At 39.1% G+C, this 26,190-nt stretch overlaps 2 protein-coding genes across 7 annotated transcripts in view; one reads left to right on the forward strand and one right to left on the reverse strand.

Annotated features, from left to right (window-relative positions):
* mark4b (MAP/microtubule affinity-regulating kinase 4b) overlaps positions 1–22,711 on the forward strand; it is a 37,579-nt gene extending 14,868 nt beyond the window's left edge. Inside the window, exons 4-18 of one of the 6 annotated variants that reach the window (XM_079482096.1) lie at positions 5,877–5,925; positions 6,040–6,105; positions 7,311–7,381; positions 7,583–7,639; positions 7,743–7,979; positions 8,319–8,438; positions 8,549–8,648; positions 9,127–9,236; positions 9,517–9,700; positions 9,905–10,116; positions 10,539–10,642; positions 16,172–16,447; positions 17,220–17,298; positions 19,430–19,474; positions 20,811–22,711. In XM_079482096.1, coding sequence (XP_079338222.1) covers positions 5,877–5,925; positions 6,040–6,105; positions 7,311–7,381; positions 7,583–7,639; positions 7,743–7,979; positions 8,319–8,438; positions 8,549–8,648; positions 9,127–9,236; positions 9,517–9,700; positions 9,905–10,116; positions 10,539–10,642; positions 16,172–16,447; positions 17,220–17,298; positions 19,430–19,447 — 1,683 coding nt within the window. In that variant the 3' untranslated portion in view covers positions 19,448–19,474; positions 20,811–22,711. Of the gene's footprint in view, positions 1–5,876; positions 5,926–6,039; positions 6,106–7,310; positions 7,382–7,582; positions 7,640–7,742; positions 7,980–8,318; positions 8,439–8,548; positions 8,649–9,126; positions 9,237–9,516; positions 9,701–9,904; positions 10,117–10,538; positions 10,643–16,171; positions 16,448–17,219; positions 17,550–19,429; positions 19,475–20,810 lie in introns of those variants that run through there. The other 5 variants (XM_079482094.1, XM_079482095.1, XM_079482092.1 and 2 more) reach the window with 5 other exon arrangements.
* A 19-nt stretch (positions 22,712–22,730) lies between these two features.
* Positions 22,731–25,660, reverse strand: ckmb (creatine kinase, muscle b). The gene is made up of 7 exons (XM_079482100.1): positions 25,588–25,660; positions 24,389–24,598; positions 24,138–24,292; positions 23,940–24,072; positions 23,538–23,833; positions 23,272–23,461; positions 22,731–23,182 (listed from the first exon to the last, which is right to left on the reverse strand). The coding sequence occupies exons 2-7, from the start codon at positions 24,576–24,578 to the stop codon at positions 23,004–23,006; spliced, it is 1,143 nt and encodes a 380-aa protein (XP_079338226.1). The 5' UTR covers positions 24,579–24,598; positions 25,588–25,660; the 3' UTR covers positions 22,731–23,003.
* Positions 25,661–26,190: the final 530 nt, after the last annotated feature.

A 26,190-nucleotide genomic window follows, 5' to 3' on the forward strand; every position in this document is an offset into this window, starting at 1 on the left:
CTTAAAACAAACCAAAGACACATTAAAACACGTATGACCCTTTTAAGGCTCAGCTTGTTTGTGCATGTTTGTAGGCTTGAATGAGGGTTCAGATTTATTTACGTAAGAATAGGATTGTGTAGAGAGAAAGACAGGCTTTTCATTCTGAAAAAAACTTTCCCCGTGGGAACAGATTTAAATGACAGGGATTAGGTGTATGACGTAGAGCCACTGCCATGAAATAGTTTTAGCATTATTTGAGGTTGTGTGACTAATTTTGCAGGCGTCTTTCAAAGACAGATGAAGAGCTGTTCTTACACTGTAAGATTTCTACAATGTCTTTGGGTTGACTTAGAAATACAGATTTATCAAACACTAACGGTACTGTTTAGTTTGTTAGCGTGTTGACAAATGTTTATATGCTCTCCTACTTGCAAGTCACGTTTGCCACTATAAATATATGTAATGTAAATGTAAATAATACTATAAATAAAATAAAATAAAAAGTAAACTATAATTTTGCAGAGAAAGGCTGCAAAATTTACAAGAAAACCGTAGAAAGCTAAAACTTTCAGGGATTTTTCTTTTCACAGTTCATTTCTGGTGCCCCAGCTTATCAAAAAATTTAGTTTTTTACAGGACTTTTTAGTGAACATTTTTCCGTAAATATTAGAATAATATTTGATAATTTTTATCATACAGGGGCCTTGAAGTCAACAAATGTTCTTAAATTACAATTAACTTCCGTTCTGGGGTGCATAGTTCCTTTTTTTCTGACATGTAGATATCATACATCATGTTTTTTGGCAAGGTAAGGGTAAGCAACATGCAGTGCATATTATATCCATCATTCTAAATATACAAATTCAATTTTACAAAGTGCGAATGCGCCTGGAACCTGGGGAATCCCTGGGTGGAGTTACGTAGGAGGACACTTATGAATGAGTGAAACATCGCGAAATAAGACAATAGAGAGCAATAATACGATAGCAAAAAAATTTCAGATGCAGTGTACGGATGAATTAGAAGACGTATTACTGCACCAACTATGTGACGTTGAACCAACGTGGTTCAAACGACAGATGTGCGACAAAGTTACTATGTTTTCAGGAAACAGTCGTGAGTGGCTAGTTAGTTTCTCAAAAGATGCATCGTACTGTGGTGGTTAACCACAGAGTTTTGTTGTTCGGGAAAAGCAATCCCTGTTTGGTTATAACCATTTATTTGATGTAACATTTTTTTATTTTAATTGTATTAAATTAAATCGAAACTACTGAACAGTTATTGATTCTTTGCGGAGGTCTACCAGAAGTTTGGGCCACATAACATTTGTTTATGTTGTCGCCGCTAAAGCCGCCTATATACTATATCATTGCAGAATGAACCGCTCCGCTGCATTTCTTCTTCCATTATGGAATTAGAAATCAGTGATCGGAGGCGAAGGATATTTCTCATGCTAATATCGGTTGCCATAGCTATTTTTTTATGTCAGAAGTGTTGCGTGGGTGTGTTTTGTTCTCTTGCTCAGACATGCAAAAATATCAAGCTTTTGATTTGCATAATTCTCCCCCTCTTCACGAAGCTGCTGGAGATGGTGTGGAAAGAGGAAGGTCTAAACACTACATGTAAATGAAAAACGATTCAATACCCACAGGAATATGGAAAGCTGTGATAGGCTGAAGTCTGACTGATGAATTGGATAAGGGAGAAGGGATGTTATTAGACAGTTTCAGGAAGATGGTAAGGGAAGGCAATAATGTGACAAGTAATGAAATATTTTTTATGAAAATTCTAAGGTCATGCTGGGTAGTCCTGCCCACAGTGAAATTTTATTGGTCCAAAATTCCCCATCACACAGCTGTACTGTACTATATTAAACATATACATATGTTCTGATGATCTCGGCCTGTACATTAAAATAAACTAGACATTATCTAGTTGATCATTTCCATGTGTTCTCTGCATGGGCACTCATTGTAAACCCTCCCATATCAGTTGACCGCTCTTTTATTTCTTTTATTTTGTCTTTGTATTACTTTATGGGTCTGATCGCTCATAATATGTCAGAATCAGATATGTTGGATGGATCATGCTTTTTGCTCTGTGTCTGTGTTTGTTGGCTTTCAGCTGAAGGCCTGTATGAAATGGCAATAGGGTCATGGTGAGGAGGTCTTGGACAAACACATCACTCTGGGCTCAGATGTTTGTGTCTAGCTCCACCTACACAGACCTCATTCAATAGCAGCCACAGGGAAACTAAGCTAAAGAGCTTATAAACAGCTTTGTGAGGAAAATTCTCTTGCTAAAGAGGGAATACGAAAACAACACAGGGAATGATTTTGAAGTTTGCATAACATCTGGGCTGAGCATGGGCTACATTCACAGAACAGAATCGTATACGTAACCCTGTGCAGAATAGCACTCTTTAAAAATATTTAATTTAATTTATATATTTTATAAAATGTTCATGAATAAGTATCTAACGTGATGTGCAATTTCCAGGAAAATCAGCCAGTGCAGTAGAACATGCATCATACATTAAATAATATACAGTAAATACGGGAAAAATATATTGAAGAATATACTGGAAAATATATAGGAAAATATGATGCAATATATGAAATAAATAAACATTTCCATACATTGAAACCTAGTGCTTCACTATTTGAAAACAGTCAATTCATTATGTATTATTCAATATATTGTAATATCGTCATATATTAACATTTGTATTATATATATTTTCAAATATATATATTAAATAGTTTAATATATTGACAGTGAATATATATATATATATATATATATAGGAAAATATAAAGCCGCAGAAAAATGTATGAGACCATTTCAGTCCGTTTTTCTGATTTTTAACTTTACCATTTATAGGTAGGTGTTTAGTTAAAATCATCGTTTTTGTTTTGTTCTCTGAACAACTTACAATGTTTTTAAAAATGTGAAACTGCTTGTCTGAACGTTGCCATGGAGAATAGAAGGGAAACAGGATGAAAGGAAGAAACGCAGCACGTCTCAACAGTAAATCTCTCTAAAGCGAGAGTGCCGTGCGGGCGGGGTCAGGTTTTACATCAGGTGTTGCTGAGGGACCGATGCGCCGCTGTCAGACTGAGGGGGTGAGATAAGTCTGTGCCTTAATACCAGGTCACCATAGCGACGGTGACGTGAGGCCAAAGCCTGGGAAATGAACCAGGAAGTCCCTTCTTTGAGGAAATGAGAGTGAGAGATGCCTGATGAAAAAGAGAGGGAGGGAGCAGCTGGATTATCTGATAGTTATCTTTAAAGCTCAGGTGAACAGATGATATGCTGCTTGTCTCTGCAATTCAATTAGAGCTGGTCTCAAGGGGCTCACGTACATTTGTGTGTGTGAAAGAGGTGATGTTTGATGTTGTATCAGGATAGTTGCGTCATGCGATCACACTGTCAGCTTTCGGGTGCACAAGCACCATTTTTCTCATTGCTAAGAAAGGAAAAGGGCATTTTGCGCCGACTGTTTTTTTTTTATTAGGTTTCCAGTAAGATATTTAGATGGCATGTTTAAAGAGTTGTTTTTGTTATAAAATACATTTTATACATTTATTTACTTTTTTTTATTGGTTAGATATTTGCAAAACAAAGTGACAAACCTCAAGAATGACTAATAATACTGATTATAGCAATAAGATAATCACGAAATATTGAGTTACGAGGTTTTAGAAGGACAGCGGCAATATTTCAGTTCCATATGTGAATTTAACTAGTTTTACTGTGTAAAACTGGCACATAAAATCTCAATATCAATACATTGATTTATAAACCCTGATTCAAATCGTAATGATTATATGAGGTGTCAGACATATTAATATAATATCATAAATAATGTCATGGCAATATTCGGGCGATGTGTATGATTTATCACCCCTATTTAGTAGCCACATCTCGTCTAGTCTCGTCTCATCTAGTGCTCAGTATCTGTAATGGAAGGGATTCGATCGCTTTTCTATGTTGCCGGCTAAGAGTCTTATGCATTGGGGGGGTCATTATGTAACATGTCTGCCTCGATCAGTTCAATTCGCATTTATGTGCATCTGTGTTTGCGTATGCCAGCCGTACATGCGTAAAACAAACAGATTAGTGAGCTCAAACAGATGCTTACTGTTAATGTGTTCCACCGGAGTCTTATGTTTAAAACCTCAATGTAATAATGCGTACATTTTTGTAAAATAATTATATTGTAGTGCATCTCAAAACTAGTCTTACCTGCTTTGAACACAACGTAGTGACTATCTTATTTTGTTAATCAACAGGTTGCCTGTGTTTCTTAGAATACATGTGTTTGATCATAATCTATTAAAAATATGCTGCAAACCTGCTCCCGTACCCATTTTGTCAGAACAACTGATGCCCAAGTAAAACATGTCGGTCTAAACATGCACAAAACTCCTTGTCAGCATATAGACAGTATAAATCTTTGTGAAAGAACTTTGTGTTAAGTTCCTCACATGACTTATATTAAAGAAGTGTGAAGGCGTCAGTCACATGCTACAGCGTTCAGTGACACAACAGTGGCCGGGCAGTTGTAAAGAAATTTGGTTAATGATTGTTTATAATCGTTTTGTTGAAAGTAAACATAGCCTTGAGTCTCTATCAGTTTGTGTGTTCTTTTGTGTTATACTGCCTTTTGTCAACCTGTGATTTTGGCTGAGGGGAAAGCATAGCTGTACGGGCTGAACAGACTATTTGACATGAGAACGGGTAAATGGAAACTTACTGATGGGACACACATAAGCCAATGGCAGAAACAGCTAACCAAAACATGGCCCCCTCCCTCTGTCTGTCTGTCTCGCTCGTCCTTTCTCCCAGGGTGACTGACTGTGTTTGGCAAGAATTAGGCTCTCAGATTTTACTTATTTAGTTTTCACTCTGTCCTTTTTGGTCTTCTTCAGTTTCTCATACAGGCAGATGCAGGCTCACACATACTTTTTATTTTTCACTCTTTTGCATGGCCCTTCACTTTTCTCTTTGACTCAGTGCCTCCCCCCACACCGCATTTCTCTTTGTTAAACAAGGTTCTTGCAGCATTTAAGTTCTGCTTTCACAGAGTACAAGGATGTTTTTCGCAAATCAATAACAATATCTTTAAAAGAAAGGCAATTTTAAAATTAGGAACCGTCACAAGATGGTTATTAGCATGCATTTTATGAATTCAGAACAACTTTGTTGTTTTAGACAAAAGAAAGATTAGCTGTAAAATGAATTTTTGGGCTTTCATTCAAGGACAGATGAATACCCATGAGTCTCTGCAGTGGAATTTGTTGTACTTTTCTGGTATTTTATTGAAGTAGTTATGAAGTGATGAAGCGATTTCATGTATGATTATTTGAGTGTAAATTTTTTAGGTTTTGTCCCACTTTCGCTTTATTGACTGCACACAACTTTTGTGTAAAACCTAATGATCCATGTCAGGGCTCAACATTAACGCTTGTCCGGGACAAGTGAATGTTTTATATGAGCGAGTGAGAGAGAATTTTACTTGCCCGAACGGACAAGTAAATAAAAAATAATAATAATAGTGCTACGAAAAAATCTGTCTGTGCTAAGAATAATAAGAATAGGTGCGAACTTAGACCGAGCTGGATGTTTGTGTGTGACAATAATCAACGGCGGACTGCATGGAGATGCGGACGTGGAATCCTGTTATTTCAATATTTTAGTCTTCACTGCAGTTTATTTTAGTTAATAACACTGTGTACTTATATATTGTGTCTAATAAAACGCATTGCTCAAATTCAACTGGTCTGCTACATGCATTTACATTAGAAGACGGCATTCAGGATGCTCTCTTGTCAGGGATGTCTCACCTCGATCCATACATTTATTTATAAAAGTATTTTCTCTTTCTTCAGCTCTTTCGAGAGGTACGGATCATGAAGGGCCTCAACCACCCAAACATAGGTAAGTGTGTGTGATAACTCGGACTTCATGACACCTCAGTGTTCCATTGTTTGACACCAGATGTGATTATGTGATATTACGCTCACCTACACTTTTGCCTTCTTGTTTCTACAGTTCAGCTCTTTGAGGTGATTGAGACAGAAAAAACACTCTACCTTATTATGGAGTATGCAAGTGGAGGTAAGTTTGTACACATATATAGACGGTTTCAAAGCAACATACAGTATACAAACATTACTGTGCATGCACGCTTTTGTGGCCCAAACTGAACTGAATATAAATATAGATTCATGTTAATATAAACTAAATAAAATTTAGATAGTTATATTAGTAGCCTCTAGCCACACCGATAGCCAAACACAGACCGCAAGTTAATTTCAGGTATATTAACGTGTGTATTCGAGGAGACCGCATTATACACTGTCCCTTTTTTATCACTGTATACTGTATACACCCATGAGCTTTTATAAATACATGTATGAATGAGCACACATGTGTCTACAGTCTTTATTTGCTGGCACGTATACTGTACATGCACGTGTGAGTCTGTCCCATCAAGCTGAGCGCAGCTGCAAGAACCACGTCTGTTATCTCTCTCTTCCTCTCGTCTTTCTTTTCTCATTTGCATTCAGTGAATTCAGACCCGCACAGCACAGCAATTAAAGCGATTTCCCGCCAGACAGATAGAGTCTATTTAAACTTCAGCCTGTCTCTGTTGAGTCTCTCAGTCCTATTTGGGGCTTTTAGATCAGCTGCTCTCCTAATGGATCACACATATCCACTCTTAATCTTTTTGATGAGGCGGATTCACGTGTGGGCACACACACACACACACACAAACACACATGCATGTTCAGCAGTTGCAGGCTTATACTACACATCGGCAATCTGTCCAATGCTTTACATCTCATTGGAAGCTTATTCATTATGTGTACTTTGCTCTAATGAATCTAATTCTGGCGTCAATGAATACGTAGTGGTGTGACATATTGCGTCAGATCTCCAGGATTAAGTAGCCAACTTCATTAGTGAGAAAATTCCCGATTGATTTCACGGATTTTATTAATCTAAATGATTCTATAGTGTCCATTAGTCACGTTGTTTAAGGCTGTAACGCTTTCCCTGAAGATGTTTTTTATGATGGCATATGGGTAGTTGATAGACTAATATGCAAATGTATTTGTTTGTGACGACAAAATGTTTGAAAGAAAATTACAATAAAGATAAATCTCTCTTATGCAATTGAATATGATCAATTTAAATATGAATAATATAAAGCAATGTAATATTAACAGTTTGTTTTCAAAATGTAGCTGTCACACCACATGACACATGTACGATTTATTTGTCAACTACCAACTTTTCAAATTGTTATTCTGTTGTAGGTGAAGTATTCGACTACCTCGTATCTCATGGCAGAATGAAGGAAAAGGAGGCGCGTGCTAAATTCCGGCAGGTAGGACACATTTTAATATAAAATGTGAAATCTCATTTAGTTTTGCTTGTAGTAAATATTAGAGCAATTTTTTGAAGCATGTTTCAAAAGTATTTTAAGACTGTAAACATGTTTATTTCTCATTAAATTAAATGTGGGATTGTCTCTGGATGTTGTCTATCTTTCTTGTAAACAGAGATTCTCTTCTTGTTTATGTTTCAGATTGTGTCTGCTGTTTATTACTGTCATCAGAAGAATATCGTTCACAGGGATCTGAAGGTTATTGTTCTTTGTCATGATTTAGTCACCCGTTACTGCATTAAGTAAAATGTATTGTGGTTTTACTCCTGCTCATATACTTGTATTATTACACCTCTCTTAGGCGGAGAACCTTCTGCTTGACGCAGACACCAACATCAAGATTGCTGACTTTGGCTTTAGTAATGAATTTAAACTGGGCAATAAGCTGGACACGTTCTGCGGCAGTCCGCCCTACGCGGCTCCTGAGCTCTTTCAGGGGAAGAAATACGACGGGCCAGAGGTGGACATCTGGAGTCTGGGGGTCATACTTTACACGCTGGTCAGCGGGTCTCTGCCTTTTGATGGTCAGAACCTCAAGGTAAATCCCTTCTTAAAGTATATATAAAAACCACAATACTAAAACGTCAAACTCTGTTATTTTGGCACATAGACATGCTCATTATAAATGCTTATTAATTGCATTCATTTGATATGCAACGTAGTCAGATCTTTCAGATGTTATTTGGAGCTCCCTTGTGTCTTACAACAATATTCTGAAGCACCTCACATGCAGCATGTGGTCTTATGAATTGCTTTTCTCCCAAGTAATGTAGGACAAGTGAGCTCTGATTGTTTCTCCGTGCCGGGGGGGTGATCAGGTGGGTGACTGGTTCACATCACATCAGGTGTTAAACAGAAGTTTGTGTTGTTCCCTCAGGAACTGCGAGAACGCGTGTTGAGAGGAAAATACAGAGTGCCGTTCTACATGTCTACCGACTGTGAAAGCATCCTCCGCAAGTTTCTGGTGCTTAATCCCACCAAACGCTGTACCTTGGAGGTTAGGAGGAGAAACTACACTTCTCAGTTCAAGCCTTATTGAGTTTGCCTGGATCTTGCTGACATCGGCGTTTGCCTGTCTCTGTCTGACTCTCTGTTCTTCCTTTTCAGCAAATCATGAAAGATAAATGGTTGAATATTGGGTACGAAGGAGACGAGTTGAAGCCACATGTGGAGCCTGTGGAGGACTATAATGACACCAGCCGTATAGGTGAGAGACGTTAAGAGACCTCTGCCCTATTTGGCCCTTAATATGACCCTTGATCCTATCAATGTTCTGGACTCTTGGGATGTCATTTGTCAGCCTTTTTTCACACATTTTAAACACTACAATAGGCATCAATAAAAGACATATGTTTTCAGCAAAGCATTCACTTAATGCAAATATCCTAAATAAACCACCGGGAGACTGCATTTTTTAGATATTATTTACTAGAATAATAGAATTTTGTTATATTAACACCATGTACAGTGTTTTACCTTTTTTGTGTTTTTCGGTTTCTATATTCCCCTGTAAATCTGCTTTGGAACAATGCACATTGTGAAAAGCGCTATATAAATAATATTTAATTGAATTAAAATTGAATCAATACAACAGAAAGATCTGTGATCTATAAAGAAAACGCATAAAATGGTGAAGTTGGAGAATCAGTATTTGAAGTCGTTGTTGTATTTCTCTGCCCGTACAGATGTAATGGTAGGAATGGGTTACTCCCGTGATGAGATCAAAGACGCACTAACCACGCAAAAGTACAATGAGATATTTGCCACGTATCTGCTGCTAGGCCGCAAAACCGAGGTGAGACATCCTGATATAGTTCAGTGGTTCTCGACAGGGGGGCCCAGCTGATTTCCAAGATATTTCTTATTGTTTTTCCATTTTTATATTGAATAAAGTTAATATCAACCTCTGAAATATTTTATTGGGTAGAAATTCTGAGTTTTTGTGAGCGGAAGGGGTGCTTTTGAATTTGGTATAAACGGTGGGGTCCCTGGAGTTTAAAAGGTTGAGAACCCCTGTTTATGATCCCAAATGCTCTCTTATATTGTAAGTGTATAATGTCTGATATCGTACACAGGACGGTATGGAGTCCCGGTCGAGCAGCAGTCTGTCTCTAGCTCGGGTTCGACCCAGCCCCATCACGAATGGCACCAGCAAACACTCGTCCACCTCTTCGTCCAGCTCCACCTCTGCCTCCACCCACAGTAAACCTCAACGCAGTGCCTCCACCTACCACCGGCAGAGGAGACACAGTGACTTCTGTGAGTCCCTGAACCAAATTTTTAAAAAATATTTACCTATGATATAATATGATGCATATAAAGTGGTTTAAATTAATATTTATATACGTACATGAAGTTAACCTCATCCAGATTTTGGAATCAACTTTTTTAGGAGTAGTTTTTGCAACCCAACATGTCCTACATGACAGTCTTCTTCCATTTTTGTCTTTTGTCTTTATCTAGGTGGGCCGTCAGTGCCACCAGCCCACCCCAAGCGCAGCCCCACCAGCACATGTGAGGGGGATCTGAAGGAGGAGCGTCTGCCCTCACGTAAGACCAGCAGCAGCGTGGTGGGCAGTCGTAGCATCCCTCCGTCCAGCCCTATGGTCAGTGCAGCCAACAACCCTAACAAGGCAGAGATTCCAGACCGCCGCAAGGATATCAACGCAACGACGGTAATGACACATGACGTGTTAGGAAAATGCAATAGATGAAACCATAAATTACCCTGATGAAAGCTTAAGTGCGGTCCATTAAAGAGTTGCAGAACTTTCCTACAGCAATGACAATAACATTACCCCGGGATATAATGGACCTTGTTCAGATTAGTCTGAATCGACATTCGATAGTCACAGGGTCATTAGTTACATTCCGTCAGCACACAGACAGCTTGTCCTTTGAAAGTTTCATAAGACATAATGCACTACAAACAAACTGGAAAAGTAAGACTAAATACTAAAATTGTTTAGATTAAAACAGATAAAAAATACCTTAGTTTTAGAGGACGCACGTGTCAAAGAAACTGGATGCAGCACTGTCACATAATATGTGTTTAATGCCTCTATTTGGTTCTAAATACCTGCTTCTATTTTCTTAGAATAACATCCCCGCCAGTGCCATGACTCGCAGAAACACTTATGTATGTACAGATCGCACCAGCACCGATAGACACTCACTACTGCAGAATGGAAAAGAGAACAGGTAATGTGATTCTGTGTATTTTTTGTGGGTCTATTTAATTTGCTTTCTCTTAATTTAATTATTAAAGGAGGTATATATGTAAGTGTTTCTTTAACTACAAACGCTTTCATGATGCATGGGATGGTTTTTATTGCAACTCTAAGTAAAATAGAGTAATATTTCTTCAACGTTAACAGTGTACTTGGTTATCAAGGAAAAATCAGTGTATAGTGCATGTTTGAGATGATAAATGAGACATTTTGATGTGTGTGTTTTAATCAAATTCATTCAAATTATGCAAAAACTGTGAACATTTTGGGGATGTGATGGAAATGACATTAGTTGCAGGTAAATGACAAAATCTGCCTGTGGTGCAGCTGCGGAAATTATATCATTTGCATTTATTAGTAGAAAATGAAAACTGGAGAAGCAGGTCAACATATCAGGAAATATGCTCTGTATTTTTTCCGACCTCAAATACTGCAAAGAAAACAAGTTTGTTTTCACTTTTAAGCAATACAGTAGTAATATCTGAAAAATATTTGTATGTAATAACCTCGATTCTTATCACAGTTTTCAAGTGTCTTGTCATGCTGTCAGTCTTTTACGTTGCTTTAACAGACACTGGACATTAAATTACCACAATTCATCTAGAGAGGCTGATGAAATAAAAATTTGGATGGCCTCTTCATTTTTCCACAGCTGTAAAAATAACCTTTTTGAAATGGTTAGTGAACACAGACTAGCTGCCTCAGAAGAAAGGTTTTAGATGTCCAAGGCAATGGCCCGTTATTTACATGCTGACAGATTTTTCCTGTGTGTTTTTTATCGAGATGGATTTGCTCTGTTATGCTTCAGCTGTGGCAGATGGTGTCTGTTTTTCTGTCCTTCCATCACCCTCTTCTCTTTCATACTGTTTCCCAGACTACACTCTCTCTCCTTCCCCCTCTTTGGGGGAGCTTCAAAGATTGGCTGTCATGTGACTAAGAGAGAGAGAGAGAGACAGAGAGAGGTTCACAAGCCTGCTTGACCTTAAGATGCTTCCCTCCCATAAGCCATTTAGTACTGTACACAAGTCCACATGCTCAAAATCATCATCACTGGTGTGATATCTATACATTTGTAATAGATTTAAATTTGCAAGCATTACACTCAAGTATGTGTACTGTAATGTACACACCCACCCAGCCTGATGCTCTTCCAGTGTATTTCATCATGCTAGCCGCAGGAATATTTTATTGCTCAGTGGTTGCTTTCTCATAGCTCAGGAGAATTTACTCAGGCTGCGTTCCACACAACTCGGATTTCACATATTTCCCAACTCAAACAATGTTACACACCCTGTTGCTGGCGCCTTTGGTCTCCACCTGAGGGCACCGCATTGCAAAGTGTATCTGCCTGTGTTGTGGTCCAGGACTCCATATCCCATCAAGCCTTGTGTCTTATGATTGTTAACTGGTTTCAGCTGTGCCTCATTTCATCTGTGTATATATGTGGAGTTTGGTTCAAAAAAGAGTTAACTAAAAAAATACACAAATAAAAAACACAATAAAACATGTCAACAAAATAAAAAATATCCGTTATAACCTTTTTCTCCGTTATCTCATTTTGGAACCAATTTCTTCATATAGCCCTAATGTTCATGTTGTCGTTGCTTGCTAATGATACTCTGTGGTGTTTTCTTGGATGTTATATGTTACGCCCTCGTGTTTCCTGGATTTTATATCACTCTTCGGTTATGTAGTCATTCTGTGGACTTAAATAAAAGAAACTATACCGCATTTGGATCCGCTCTCTGTTCTCCTGTCTGCCGGTTCGTAACACAGGGAAAGAATAGGACGACACTCAAGGTCGGACTTCCGACCTCTGTCTCGGGGACACACGACATTTGACGTCACACCCAAAATCATTTCAAACATAAGCCAAAATGTCATTCTTGTCGACGTTTATTAGAAATGTAGAAATATAATTGCAAGCTTTTGTGAGCCGATCTTAGTGGAGCTAGCTAATATATGAAACCTTGTTACAGGGAATCCTGTGTGTGTGTAAGCTCCATGAGAGCGGAGTTATTTAGAGCGTTAAGTAAAGTGACCTTAAGCCAGACTGAGGCAGCATGTGAGATCTGTTAGATTAGTGTCCGAACTGAGTGAGATGGAGAGGACAGAGGCTTTTGAATGCGAAGAGCTGAGACACTAACCCAGCTCAACAGATATCAACCTTTTTGTGGCCCATACATATTTCAGGTTAAAATGTAAAGAAACAAAAAACGACTCTGAAATGAATGTAGTTACCTTAAGTGGGGATTTTATGAGTAATCAAACGACCTGAGACATCAATTTGGCTCCAGGAAGAGTTTGTGGACAGCACTCAGAGCTTCTCTGTCGCAAACGATTCCTCTCTCCATCCCGCGGGGGAAATGAGAAGGAATATAAGTGTAAAGCTTTTCTGTAGCTCAGAGCGGTAAGAGCATTGCGTTAACAACGCAAGGTTGTGGGTTCGATCCCAGGGGATTGCAGATACCCATGTAAAATGTATAGGATAATGCGATGTAAGTCGCTTTGGATAAAAGCATCTGCCAAATGCATAAATGTAAATGTAAAGTGGACAGTTCAGAATTCAGTGTTCACGAGAATATGGTAAATGTTCTCCATATGTCTCCCAGAGAGTTGTCTCACACTCCAACTACGAGATTTGTTCTGAGAATTTTCACGCATGTGCAGTTCATCCTCGGGTTTTAACCACTATAGACCGAGGTTACAGATTTCAATTCTCTGTACAATGTCAGTGGCCCAGGGAGATTCAGCTCGAGTTTTAGAGGAAGATATATCTTACGAGTGATTTCAACGGAAGAGAGTTGTACTGGCTTTTATTATCGTTATTTTGTGATCCCCAGAAGAGGGACGAGGTCTCCGCCCTATACTAGATCGCATTAGCTAGCAAGTTAAAAGTATGTCTAGCCGGTTTTATTTGACCAGGTTACCAGTAGAAGAACCGTTACATGACTAAACTTAAATGTGACAAAGTTACATGACCCATTCAACAAATTGTCTATTTAATTTAATTAATTTACAATAACATTCAACAATTTGTTCATTTAATATTCAATTATTAAACAATAAAATTATAAATAAAATATAAATAGACAAGAGCCAGACGTATAAACAAACAGACTGGAAGTTCATTGTGTGCCAGGCACATGTATCAGATGAAACCGTCTGCTCTGTATAGTGACAAAAACGAATTTTTAGGTTGGGATCTTTTGAATAGTAGAAACAATCGGGACACTTTAGCAGTCGATAGCAACAGAGTTAGAATAGGTTTTTTTGTGTTTTTTTAGCAATTATGTTGTATGCTTTTGTCAATTTATTATAATTTTTTTTGTGTTGCTATAGATTTCTATTTTAGTACTATTTTTGTTTATTACTATCATTTTAGTGCCTCAAACTAATTTTTTGTTTCTGAGACAAACATTTTTTTTGTTTTCTTTAAATTTGTTCAAAACAATTCATTTTATTTCAATAAACAGAAACATTTTCATTTTCAGTCAACAAATATAAACTTGGATATTAACTTCCTGGCAACCAAACTTCACCAGTTATACAATCACATAGAAACATCAAGAACAAATGCAAGTTGCAACACATCAAAAACACTCAGAAGAGCTTTAGATAGACAAGCAACACTCGAACAAACAAATCGTTTTGAAGTAGGTTAACATGTACAAAATGCCTCTTGTGGTCTTACTGTATGTCTCTCTAGCTCTTTCTCTTCCTGCATATCTGTCTTTGTCTTTCAGATGTGCAGTCGTGTGCAAACTTTATTCCATTAAGGGCACAGTTGTAATTTGCCTTAAGTGGCTATTTCTCGGATGGAATACGAACACAAGAGTTCATGCCACAGTGACTCAGCATTCTGTTTCACATTTACGCTTAACTAAACCAAGTTACAGCTGTCTAGCTAAACACCGAGATCTGATCTCAGTCTAAGAGGCCATTCATACAGAACGTGTTTTCGTAAACACGCGTTTGATGGACGTGCATGACCATTACACCGTGTCCTAACCAATGTGACGTGGCAATGTGACACGCGCTTAAAGCTATCTTTACCATGTTAATCAGAGGTTTTGTCCTAACCAGCCGCAAAAGTAAATCTTTTGTAAAAAAGTGGCTGTAAGTAGTATTAAAGTGTATTTATTGATTTATAGTTTAAACTTAAATTAAATACTGTATGTTATCAATAAAACTTCTTTCATTGTGATTTTCCTGCCATTATGGGGCGGTGTGGCTCAGCCGCATGACGTCATCAAATGCACCTCTTTCTCTCACCTCTGAGCTTTCAAGTGCACAAGATAGTTTTGCAATGGGTTTATCGCAAAAGTCAAGGCACGAAGATTTGAAACTGAGTTTGAGAGGTTGTAGATTTGTGGTCACAATTCAAATCTGAATCTAGGAAACGTGTAAATACGTGCAATGCATTTGTATCTGCCAATGTACTTTGTAAATACCAGTTAACACATTTGTGACTACTTTTCTGCAACTTCACATTCAGAAGACAGATTTGTGAGTTTTGTCCACGAGTGCCAATCTCAACATTCAACTTGTGTACAGGTATAAATATTAACTTTACAAAGTCACAAATTCAAATCTACACGCTCTCAAGTTTGTCTTCTGATTTACCTTCATAAGCTTGAGCTCTTCTGGGGTCTGTTGGCGCTAAACAACCATGGGCCACGATAGCCATTGAGACCAGGAGGTATAAACAAAGGATATATGGATTACATGCACTGAAAATACCTTGCAATAACTCTGCTACTAGATTTAGTTACGCTGTGATCATCTGTGTCTCCATCTTCTTCGAGCTTGTCTATATTGGGTGGAAGGTTCTTGTCACATGACCTGCGCTGCGCTCGCGGCTTTCTTTTTTTTTCTTTTTTCATCTTGTTGACGGTTCCCCCATCAGAAAAGATGCTAAATGTGAATTGGGCCTAATTCACGCAGCGCTGCTCATCAATGTCAGTTCCAAAGCAGGCGACCAATCAGAAGAATTTGGAAATGTTGCATACTTCTGTTTACAGTAGCAAGTTGGCATAATATGGCGGAGACGTCTCAAGACCCTCGGGTTCTACGCTGCGCTCATGTAAAAACCATTCCTCGCATTTTAAGATGCAAAGGCGCGTTCTGTGAGTGGCCCCTAATCGTATCCTGACAGAGTTGTGACCGTGTTTCTTTTAGGGTTTTTTTCATAGATTAAATCTAGCTTTCATATTGGCTCTTATTTAAAGCCATGTTGAATGCTACTGAGTGAGACTATTGTTCTGACAGTCGCTTTACATTTTAAAGGTATAAAGAAAAACATTTGTGTATGTTAATGCAAAGTTGTCATCGTCGTGTCCTAGGTGTTTGCCAATGTGGTTGTTAAAGTTTTCTGCCTTGGTGTTGCTAAAAAACATTGCAATATTCCATAGAAATATAAAAGTTAATTTCCTGACGAATTAAGTTTATACTACATTTAGCTCTAAACTTTGTCGTCTTCTCACTTTTCTCCTCTCAGCTCCTTGTCACATCGAATACCTCCAGCCTCCCCATCAACCCACAGTATCTCTGGTGCTGGGGCCTCCAGCTCCACATCTTCCGAGCGCTCTCGCCTGACTCGGGGCTCCACCATCCGCAGCACATTCCACGGGGGCCAGCTCCGGGACCACCGACCCTCCACCCACGCACCACCAACCTCACCCACCCTATCCCACGATGCCAGCGCTCTGCCACACTCACGCAGCCGTGCGACCACCAATTTGTTTTCCAAGCTGACCTCAAAACTCACCCGCAGGTAAGAGGAAAAAAAGATATCCCTCTGTTGACTTCATAGGATATGCCTATGAGATTAAAGAGAATCTCAGAACAGTGAAGAGATAAAATCAAGTCTCCGTTTGCTCAAAGTGACTTCCACTGCTTTGTTCTTGTATCCTCCCTCTCTCTTTTAAAGATGGCAATGTAGTCTGTAAAAATGTTTAACCACATGAAATCAAAATGACACCGGCTCCACCACCGGAGCCAGTCAGCCAATTAAGCCATTCATTTGGTTAGCTGTCCATTGTCCTGTGGAGGTAATGGAGTTAGATGTAGGTTTGGAATCCGTAATTTAATTGAGATGTTCAGTAGTGTGTAGGAACGCTGATGGGGCTCTTTGCTCTTCAGCGAAATAGTTTGTGTCTTCCTGGGCCGAAAGCCAAAAATAAATACTTTACAAAGATATACAGCGGAGGTACACTTTATTAGATTAGAGGCAACACTTCCATCTTTTGAAGTGAAGCTTGGTGATTAGATTCAACACCTGTCTATGGTGACATCCAATGAGAAAAACTTTACTCTGCATATGTACTACACTGCCTCGAGCCTCCTGTGTTATCAACTAACAGCTTCCGCTCCTCTTGTTTTCCTTTGTATTTTGGTTCTCGGCTGTTGTTGGGTGCTCTGTATTTTTGTTTTATTAGTTTTTTCCTTGCCAATCAGCTGCGATCTTATTTCTCTGAATCTTCCTGTCCTTTCTGGCTTCCACACTTTTCTTCTCTTCCTTTATTTCCCTCCCCATCAACTCTTAGGGTCAATCTTGACCCATCTAAGCGCCAGAGCTCAAGCAAGTCCGTCTCGGGTTGCACTCTGCCACAGGGATCAAAAACAGTTAGTAAGTTTTTTTACCTGTTTGTGGCCTGTCTTCCATCTGTCATACTTGGACATGTGCCGGTATCCCGTTTTTTCCAATTGCTGAAGTATTCATTGCAGCATTGTTTGGCATAACGAAGTAGGTCGGAAAATAAATATTAATGTTCTTAATGACACATTTTGTTTATAAAAAATAAATAAAAGAAAAACGTTTTTACACGTTTACATGACCTTATCTGCTTATTAAGCATAATCAGAGTTAACACTCAATGAACATTACTTATACAGCATTTATTCATTTTAGTTCATGTTAATTTCAGCATTTACTAATACATTATTCAAATCAAATGTTGTCACTGTTAACATTAAACCGTGTCTACACTGGTCGCAACAGTGTGGACTGAATTAAAAATTATAATGAGTTCTAATGTGTTTCTAATGTCCTTTGTCGTGACGTGTCTCGTCCGGTGTAGACACTGTGTTAGTAAATGCACCATGACTTATCATGATAATTGTTTTGACATGAACGATCCTTAACAGGGATTAAAATATACTAACAAAGTACATTTTTCAATGTTAGCTAATGTTGTTAGCAGAATTGACCACTGTTAACAACTTGCCCGTTATTGTAAAATATAACTGGAAAAATATATAGTTATAAGGTCATTTGTCTTTTAAATGTATTTGTCTTATCAGTCTTTTTCTTTTATTTCATTACAATCTGGCCTCTTGATTTAAATCAACAATATCAAATCAATTATTTATTAATTAACTGAATTAAACTTGTGACATTTTGTCTCTCCTCCAAGTGTCTAATGTAACATACCATGCATGCATATTGTATTACCGAATACCGGCACGTGTCTAATCAGTCTTCTGTCATTTGTCAAATTACTCTCTCATCTCAGCTCTCTTTGGTACCATTGTTGACACTGGGTGTCAGAGACCCCCTTGAGCTCATTTTAGACTAAATAACTGTTTGAAGGATCAGAATACCCAGAAATGAAAATGATGTCATTATCTATACACCCTCATGTCATTTCAAACCTGATTCAAGCCTGTTTGATTTTATTTTGTCTGTGGAACACACAGTGACCCACAACACGACACATTTTCACATTTCCTAAATGCAACAGTTCATCACATACACTTTCATAATAATTGTATGTGTCATTTTTGGAACTCGGACCATATTATAAAATGAAAAAAATTGTTGATCAAGCAAAGACTGAAAGTCAATGAGGTTTTCAATGACATAAGGGGGTTTCAAAGAATGACAACAGGTTTTTCATGTAGAACTTTGTCAAATGGTTCTACTTTTGTTTTGTTCTAAAGGGGCCTTTTACACCACCTGCATCGCTTCTCTCACTCTGACTCATTCACAGGAATGGCACTTAGCTTGGCCCAAAGCATTGTGTGTCCTTATAAATAGTTATACCTTCTTGAAAAATGATCCAGCTGCATATGAATCTGTTGAAATTATTTTCAACTGTAGAAGGCAGAGCATGGGCTTCCACTAGCCCTTTTAAACTCTGATTAGTTATGTAACCTGCATTTTATCCTTGTGTGACCAATGCCACTCACTGCCGGCCAAGCTCATTTGCCTCCCCTGCTTGCCATATGTGATTTCTGTCCAGGTATAGACAGCCTCCATTTTCCGTCTTAACTGTTGAGGCAGAGGGCTGCGTACTGTCCCTTTAAGAGGAAATCCATTGGCTGCCTCATTTGCTACATTAGTTTCATGATCACTCCTGCCTTGATCTGCAGCGCCCTCGTGTGGATATCTTTGAACTAGCAGAATAGCGGCTTCTTTGTTTTGCAATGTATTAATAATGACTGTGATTATTGTTCTAACGTCTAATACTTCTCATGGAGAATACTAGATTTATAAACTCTCAAATAAAGAAGAAATTTAAATGTTAGAAGTTAAGTATATAATATATATGTTTCTTTAGACGTCAAGTCTAAACAAGCTTTGTTGTAAAAGTAATATACAACTGTAATGTCAATTACATGAGTGAGCCCTCTAAAAAGTCTGTGTCGTTCGATTTTGCGATTGGGCGTTGTAGGGAGGGGGGGGATAAAGAGTACTAATCTTTGTTCTATTGACTGATTGATTCCTAACATGAACCTTTGTCTTCCTCTTGAGGGTCACAGACGAACCTGAGAGAGTCTCCAGATCTCCGGTCACAAGGTGAGTGTGACAACGTACAAATTCTAACGTTATTATGAGAGTCACACAATCTGTCCGTCCCCCAATTGTGGACCGTTTTCTTCGTTTCAGAAAACAAGCAAACTCAAACAGAAAGAAAACGAAAGAAGTAGATTATTAAATAATAGTTAATAGCGTAAACGTCATCGGGATAGAGAGATCAACGTTATATGGTTCAGGAAAAAAGATCTTATGCAAATCGTTTCACACTTACTATTGTCTTTGTTACTCCTTCTAAGCTACAGATACAGCTACAAAAAGTCAGACTAAAAACAACAGGTAATTTCTAGCATGTGCCATGTACCATGACGGATCAGACTGATCAGAATGTGACTGAGTTGTGTCAATTCCTTAGAAAATAGTGTTTGCTGTGCATCAAAACTAGTGTAGATCTATGTAGAGTTTATATAGATCTCTGTATTTGTCCTTTCCTTTCCATTAAACACAGTGTAATCCATTTACAATTGTTTAATATTGCAAGTAATTTGGAAAGTCACAGTCATATATCAGTTTGTTTAAACATGGATGTTTGAATGATATGCCGCGTGCTTTTGTTTATTTTCTGTGCCCTGTTAATCTGGACACATTGTTAGTCAAAAACGTGTGCACTTTGAATGCAGTTTTACACACGGATGAGATTTAAACGTACATATCAAGTGTATGAGGCATTTTTTAAGCATGCATGACAGGTATGGCTGCACAGGAATCTGTTCTGAGATATGTTTTGGGTCTAGCATATGTACACATTTTGCTTGAATATTATTTTATTATGATTTTATTTTTATATTTGTATGCGCACACTACATTTAGTATGAATGCTGTTTGTTTTTAAATCATAAAGCCCCGTTTTTTAGCAGTAAAAATTGAGTGCCTTCAAATTGTTTAAAAGACTTTCATTCAGAACTCAAAAAACTTTTTTCAAGCAGTTTCATGACTTACTGCTGATGGTCACATAATGTTCAAATTTAACTGCTTGTTTTAAATATGGTTGTATTATCCTGAAGAACTCCAGTGTTTCCTGCAAGGTAACGGTATTAGCGATTACCTGATCATTTTCTCCTTAAAGATCACGATTTATATATAATGATGAATCGATTTTCTTAATAAAATTGTTTGAAGCATATAATTCATAAAAATAAATTATATACATTTATATATTATATTCCTTAAATCAACTTGGGAATTGTTCATGTTTTTGCTTTACACATTTCTAATATATTTCTCTCTTGTCCCCATCTCACCCCCTTTCCATTCATCTGCCCATATACGTCGCCCCGCACTATTCATTTCACCTCCCCCTGCCTCCTCCTCTCTGCAGTCGCTATCTATCTGGGTATCAAAAAGCGTCAGAGCCCCGGACCCCCCGATGCGGCTGGGATGTGAGGGTACGGAGCCCCCGGGACCCGGCCGAGGTGGTGCTGGCTCTGCGGGAGGCGGCGCAGGGCTGTGGCTGCCAGGTTCACCAGGCCGGGCCCTTCCTCCTGTCCTGCACCCACGGAGCAGCCGGCTCCCGCGTTGCCTTTGAAGCTGAGGTGTGCCAGCTGCCCAAGGGCCCTGCCGAGACCAGCGGGGTTCGGTTCAAGCGCCTGTGGGGGGCACCGCTTGCCTTTCGGGACATCGCCACCAAAGTGTCCAAAGAAATTGAACTTTGAGAGCAAGAGGGGGTGGTGGGGAAAGACAGAATTGGACTGAAAGGTGGGATGAGCTTTAATGGAACTAGCTCCTCCCACACCCCACACCTCTCTGGCTATAAAGACTGGCAGGAACACAGGCCACACCCTCACACACAAACCCTACTGAAGGAACTCTGCCAACCAACCAGGTCTCTTACCACTGATGTTACCTGGTGTCTTAGCCATGTTGTTTTTTAACTCCAGGCATTTCTGGTCAACCGCATCTTTATTCTGTATATTGTCATTCCTTTTTAACTGCTGCTATTTAACTCATTTTAATGTATATTCTGCACCTGCAGAAGAATGTTTCATTTTATTTTAATCATCCTTGTTCACAACAACACTTGTGAATGCCACACCATTACAAACTGTAAGAGCTGAAAGTGATGTCTTTTATTGGTTGTTTTAGCTGTCTTGCCAGTGATGCAGGCTGTGTAGGTGATGTCTGCTTTTCTGAGCCTCTTATTTTAGTCCTTGAGTTGCCTGCAGGTCAGCAGGCCCATATTACATGGTCGAACCGTAGCACTTTAAGGCTGAGTGAGCGATTTCACCTGTTTTAAAGCAGTTCTCCCTTCAAATGGTGCAATTTACCTGTTGAGCCAAGTCAATGCGCTCTTAGTTTTGCTCTCGTATATGTTCCGCTGATAAAGAAAAAAAGCTCTGTAATTTTGCCAGAAGTGCACTCTGCTGACCGGCCACAAACAGACTGTTGACTTATCTATGTTTTGACAGTAACTCCACATCTTCAATAAAAATGTCTGAGCTCTGCAATTTAAGAAAATGCAAGAAAGATAAATTCAACACTTGTCTGAAATCCAGCGGTGTGTGCGTCTTGTTTATTTGTGTCATTTCATTGAGCGGCTTTGAAGAGCTTGATGACCTTTTTGAAGACTTAATGTGGATTTACATTTTTGGAGTTTGATTAAAATGTAGGATGTATATAATATGTATAACAGTAGTTATTGTGAAAAGTAAATTCACCAGGACACATTTTGTCTGTTCAGTCTTTTGAGGTAATGTCTGTTTTTTAATATTTCACATTTTGCAGTTCTCCCCAGTCGGTATATATGTGTAAGGCATTCAATCTAGCTTTGTTTTATTAAGTTTTAATTCCTTTTCATATTTTGCTATTATGAAACCTTAAAAATCACATTCTTTTGTCATGCATGTTTTGAAAATTTTAATTCTGTCATCATGTACTCACCATCACAAGTGTGTTGGTTACTGAACAACAGTGGTACCCATTGACTTCTATTTTATGGACACAAAACCAATGCAAGTGAATGGGTACTACTGGTGTCCGGTTACCAACATTCTTCAAAACATCTTTTGTGTTCTGCAGAAGAAAGACATACTTTGAAATGACAGGAGGATGAGTAAATTTTCAAAATTCTCATTTTTGGGTGAACTATCCCTTTAAGTTTATCAGTTAGTGAAAATTTTAGTTTTTCTTGTTTGTTTTACAAAAAAAGGGCTAAAAGTTCTCAGCTGTCTATTATCTTTCTTTCTATCCATTCAGTTTATGTGTTTGGAGATTAAATAATTGAAAGACATAACACACTGCATGATTGTTACATGGGGCCGTTTATTAACTTTGTACAACCAAAATCATTTAGGTGAATACAACATTGCCAGGGTTTCCCAGCTATGTGGAGGTTTGATCCCAGGATGTTACAGAAGGAATAGGAAGTACAGAAAGAAAAAGGAAAAAGAAGACGACAGGAAAGAAAGGAAGTAGGAAAAACAGGAGCAGGGTCGAGTGTCTCTTGGAAAAGTCAAGCGAGCTTGCTTGTCAGATGGCATATAAGAATGAATAAAAAAAGCACAATGTTTGCCATTTACTTCTGGGCAGGGATTATGCCGTCAATGGACTCTCCCTTCTCCAGTTTCTTTTCCATTTCAACCATGAGCTTCACACCATCGACCACCAACTGCACCTGCTGAACCTCGGAGGAGCCCAGACGGTCAGCGTTGGAGATGTCAAACACGCCTCCGACGGAAGCGGTGTCCACACCACCTGAACAACACGGGTATGAAGAGATGATCATTGTGTGTTATACTGGTATTTTTGGAACACAAAGAAATCATGCACAATGTCAAGGTTACCTGTGCCACGCTTCTGTAGACGGAGTCTGGTGAGGATCTCCTCGAATTTGGCATGTGTGCTGAGTTTGGGAAGCTTGACGTGCACGCCACCGCGCAGGCCGGTACCCAAGTTAGATGGGCAGGTGAGGACGAAACCAAGATGCTCGTTCCACATGAAACCGTGGTTGTGCTTCTTGAAGACATCCTCAATCTGTTATACAACACAATAAAGGTCACAAGTCTGAAGTGGATATGTGGTTACTGTAAAGAGAAAAGTGCTTATGTACCTTCTGCAGGCCAGTACAGAACCTCTTGAAGACCTCCTTCATGTTGCCACCCTGCTGCATGGAAATCACACGCAGGTGATCCTCCTCGTTCACCCACACAAGGAAGGTCTTGTTGTCGTTGTGCCAGATGCCTCTACCGTCGGGCCAGTCGCGGGCCATGCCGGCAGCCAGCAGCAGTGGGGACACGGGCTTGTCAAACAGGAAGTGGTCAGAAATGAGCTGCTCCTGTTCCTTATCAGTCATGTCCTTCAGAGGATAGTACTTGCCCTTGAACTCACCATCCAGGCTGTTCAGAGCTTTGAGAAAGACAATTTTAGCAAAACCAAGCTTCTTTGTTCGCTATCTCCTTTGTCGAGGTGTGTATGTTATTTCATGAAATGTCCTAGAAGATCTAATACTCACCCTCAATGGAGAGTTTCTCCACAGCTCTGCGCTCACCACGGCTGTTGTGTGGGGGCAGTGTGATTCCCTTGATGCTACGGCCGGTACGCACGCGGCTGCTCAGGACGTAGTTGGGGTCAAGGTCATCACCACCCTGCGGACAAGTAAAGGTCAGCCAGAGAATAATGCAAATGCAAATACTTTTAACTGGTTGCTTACCTTCAGGTTCTCCCAGTTCAGATCGGTTACGTGCTTGTCGGTGGGCTTGTAGCCACCATGACGGTCAGAAATGATGGGGTCAAACAACTCCTTGAAGACCTCGTAGGACTCCTCGTCACCAGCCACACAGCCGACAGTCATGATGAAGGGGTGGCCTTGAGTCATGAACAAACCATTGTGTTATCAATGTCTTTATGGTGCTGTATCAACTACTAATGTTGCTTGCAACATTGGTGTGTTTGGATGCTTACCAGGGTTGTCCACGCCAGTCTGAATGCAGTCATCCAGGGTGAATCCGCTGGGGGTTGACTTGCCCCTGAGTTTGTTGTAAATGTCCTTGGTCAGCACCTTGGCCATGTGGTTGTTGTGCAGAGAAAGGTCAGGGAACTCTTCCTCCAAGGAGAACTTCATCTTGTAATCGTTGTTGCAGTTCTTAGTCATGGTTGCACTGCTCGGTTGACCTACACAAGAGAGGTTAAAACAACTTAGCAAAGTGTACCGACTATATGAAACTAAGATATGTCTGCATTCTGGCATTGATCGATCCGAACATTTTGCTATTTAAGCTATTGACTTTTGGAAAGAATAATTGAAGCTAGGTTCCAGATTAAAGTCGCAACAGTTGCAGACAATAGCAATGCATACTACTTTTTGTGTCCCAACTTATCTCAATCACTTAGTAACAAAATATGAGGACAGGTCTAACCCCTGCATCACATTTCCACAAGGAGTGGTGGTTGCATGGCTTGCATACTTATATCATCTGCAGTCTGAAGCATATTTTTAGCAAGGCTGCCAAACCCACCCCCCATCGCTCACAAATGATTTAACACGTTCACCTCTCTGATTTCTCCTGGGGGAGGAGCTCCCCACACTAGCCCCATAATTGGTTTTACAGTATATCCGTGTAAATCGACTTTTGCAGAATTTTACTAAAGAAATTTGCTGAAATGTTTGATGTTACAAGTTACCGTTATGCGTTTAACTCATAATTTACAGCATTTGTAAATCATGATGTATCAGACTGCAGTCACTGCAGTTAGTGGCACTTAAAGTCTTCTATAAATGTCTCCAGATGTCATGACCTTGTGCCAACGTCACTCTCACAACAGGTGTCTTGCAAACACAGCTCTTTGCTGCGGGTGAATCTCTTCATAGCTCACTAGTGCATTATTTATTTTTAAGCCTTCAACAGACCTACCATAAGTAGTCTTGGCTTAGAAATGTAAAACACAGCATTTTAAAAAATCTCATATTTAAGATAGAAATCCCAGATTAAAAAAAAATCTCAATATCATGTATGACATCTTCAGTCATTAACACCAATCAGATTTGAACAATTTGTATACCTAACCAACTTTAGATTCCTGCACTGAAAAGGTATGTTTTTGTCTGAAGATTGTCTTGTTTTATGAAACACCACAAATTTGTAAACCTTTGCTTAATTTACCTGCACGGGAGAAAAGGTAACAATCCTTGGGATCAGATCCTGTTCACCAAAGCCAATGTAGGGGTTGCCCAACTTTGCAAGATGTCAGACTTTGGTTTATATACTTCGATGATTGCTGCCCATTGGCTGCTGGGTTCATGCACGCGTAAAGCTGATTGGAGAGCTGCACTTCTTGAGAGGTTCTAAAAGGAAAGAACCGACATCACAACACCCGAGACGAGGGGACAGCTGTCCACCCCTTCACTGTGGCCTGTCTGTCCACGTTCAGACAGAGGGCTGTGACATTAACTCCATAAAGACCCAGCTCAAACACAAGGAAAGATTATTTCCATGTTTAAACTGAAAATGTCAAGTCAAAGTATATCGCATTATCTTTGTTGCATAGATCAAAATTGCTTTTGTTGCACTTTTCATGGTAAAAGATTTGCGCAACATAAATGTATTATTCTTCTTGAAGTATCTCAAACAGGCCCAAAAAAAGTTTGTCACAGTTTGTGCATTCAATATTTGCCATGACAAATGAATCATCAATGGTTTTATAATATAAAAAGCAAATGTATAAACTGTAATCATTTAAACAATGTCAGAATTATATAGATAACA

This window comes from Barbatula barbatula (assembly GCF_947034865.1).
Source record: "Barbatula barbatula genome assembly, chromosome: 19".
NCBI classification, from domain to species: domain Eukaryota; kingdom Metazoa; phylum Chordata; class Actinopteri; order Cypriniformes; family Nemacheilidae; genus Barbatula; species Barbatula barbatula.

Bases quoted from the DNA above. Each gene is read 5' to 3' on its own strand.
- ckmb (XM_079482100.1), bottom strand. From the start codon at position 24,578: ATGACTAAGAACTGCAACAACGATTACAAGATGAAGTTCTCCTTGGAG. The intron at 23,834-23,939 runs GTGAGTATTAGA...TCTTTCTCAAAG, and splicing joins GGAGAAACTCTCCATTGAGG to CTCTGAACAGCCTGGATGGT. The intron at 23,183-23,271 runs GTAACCTTGACA...CGTGTTGTTCAG, and splicing joins TCTACAGAAGCGTGGCACAG to GTGGTGTGGACACCGCTTCC.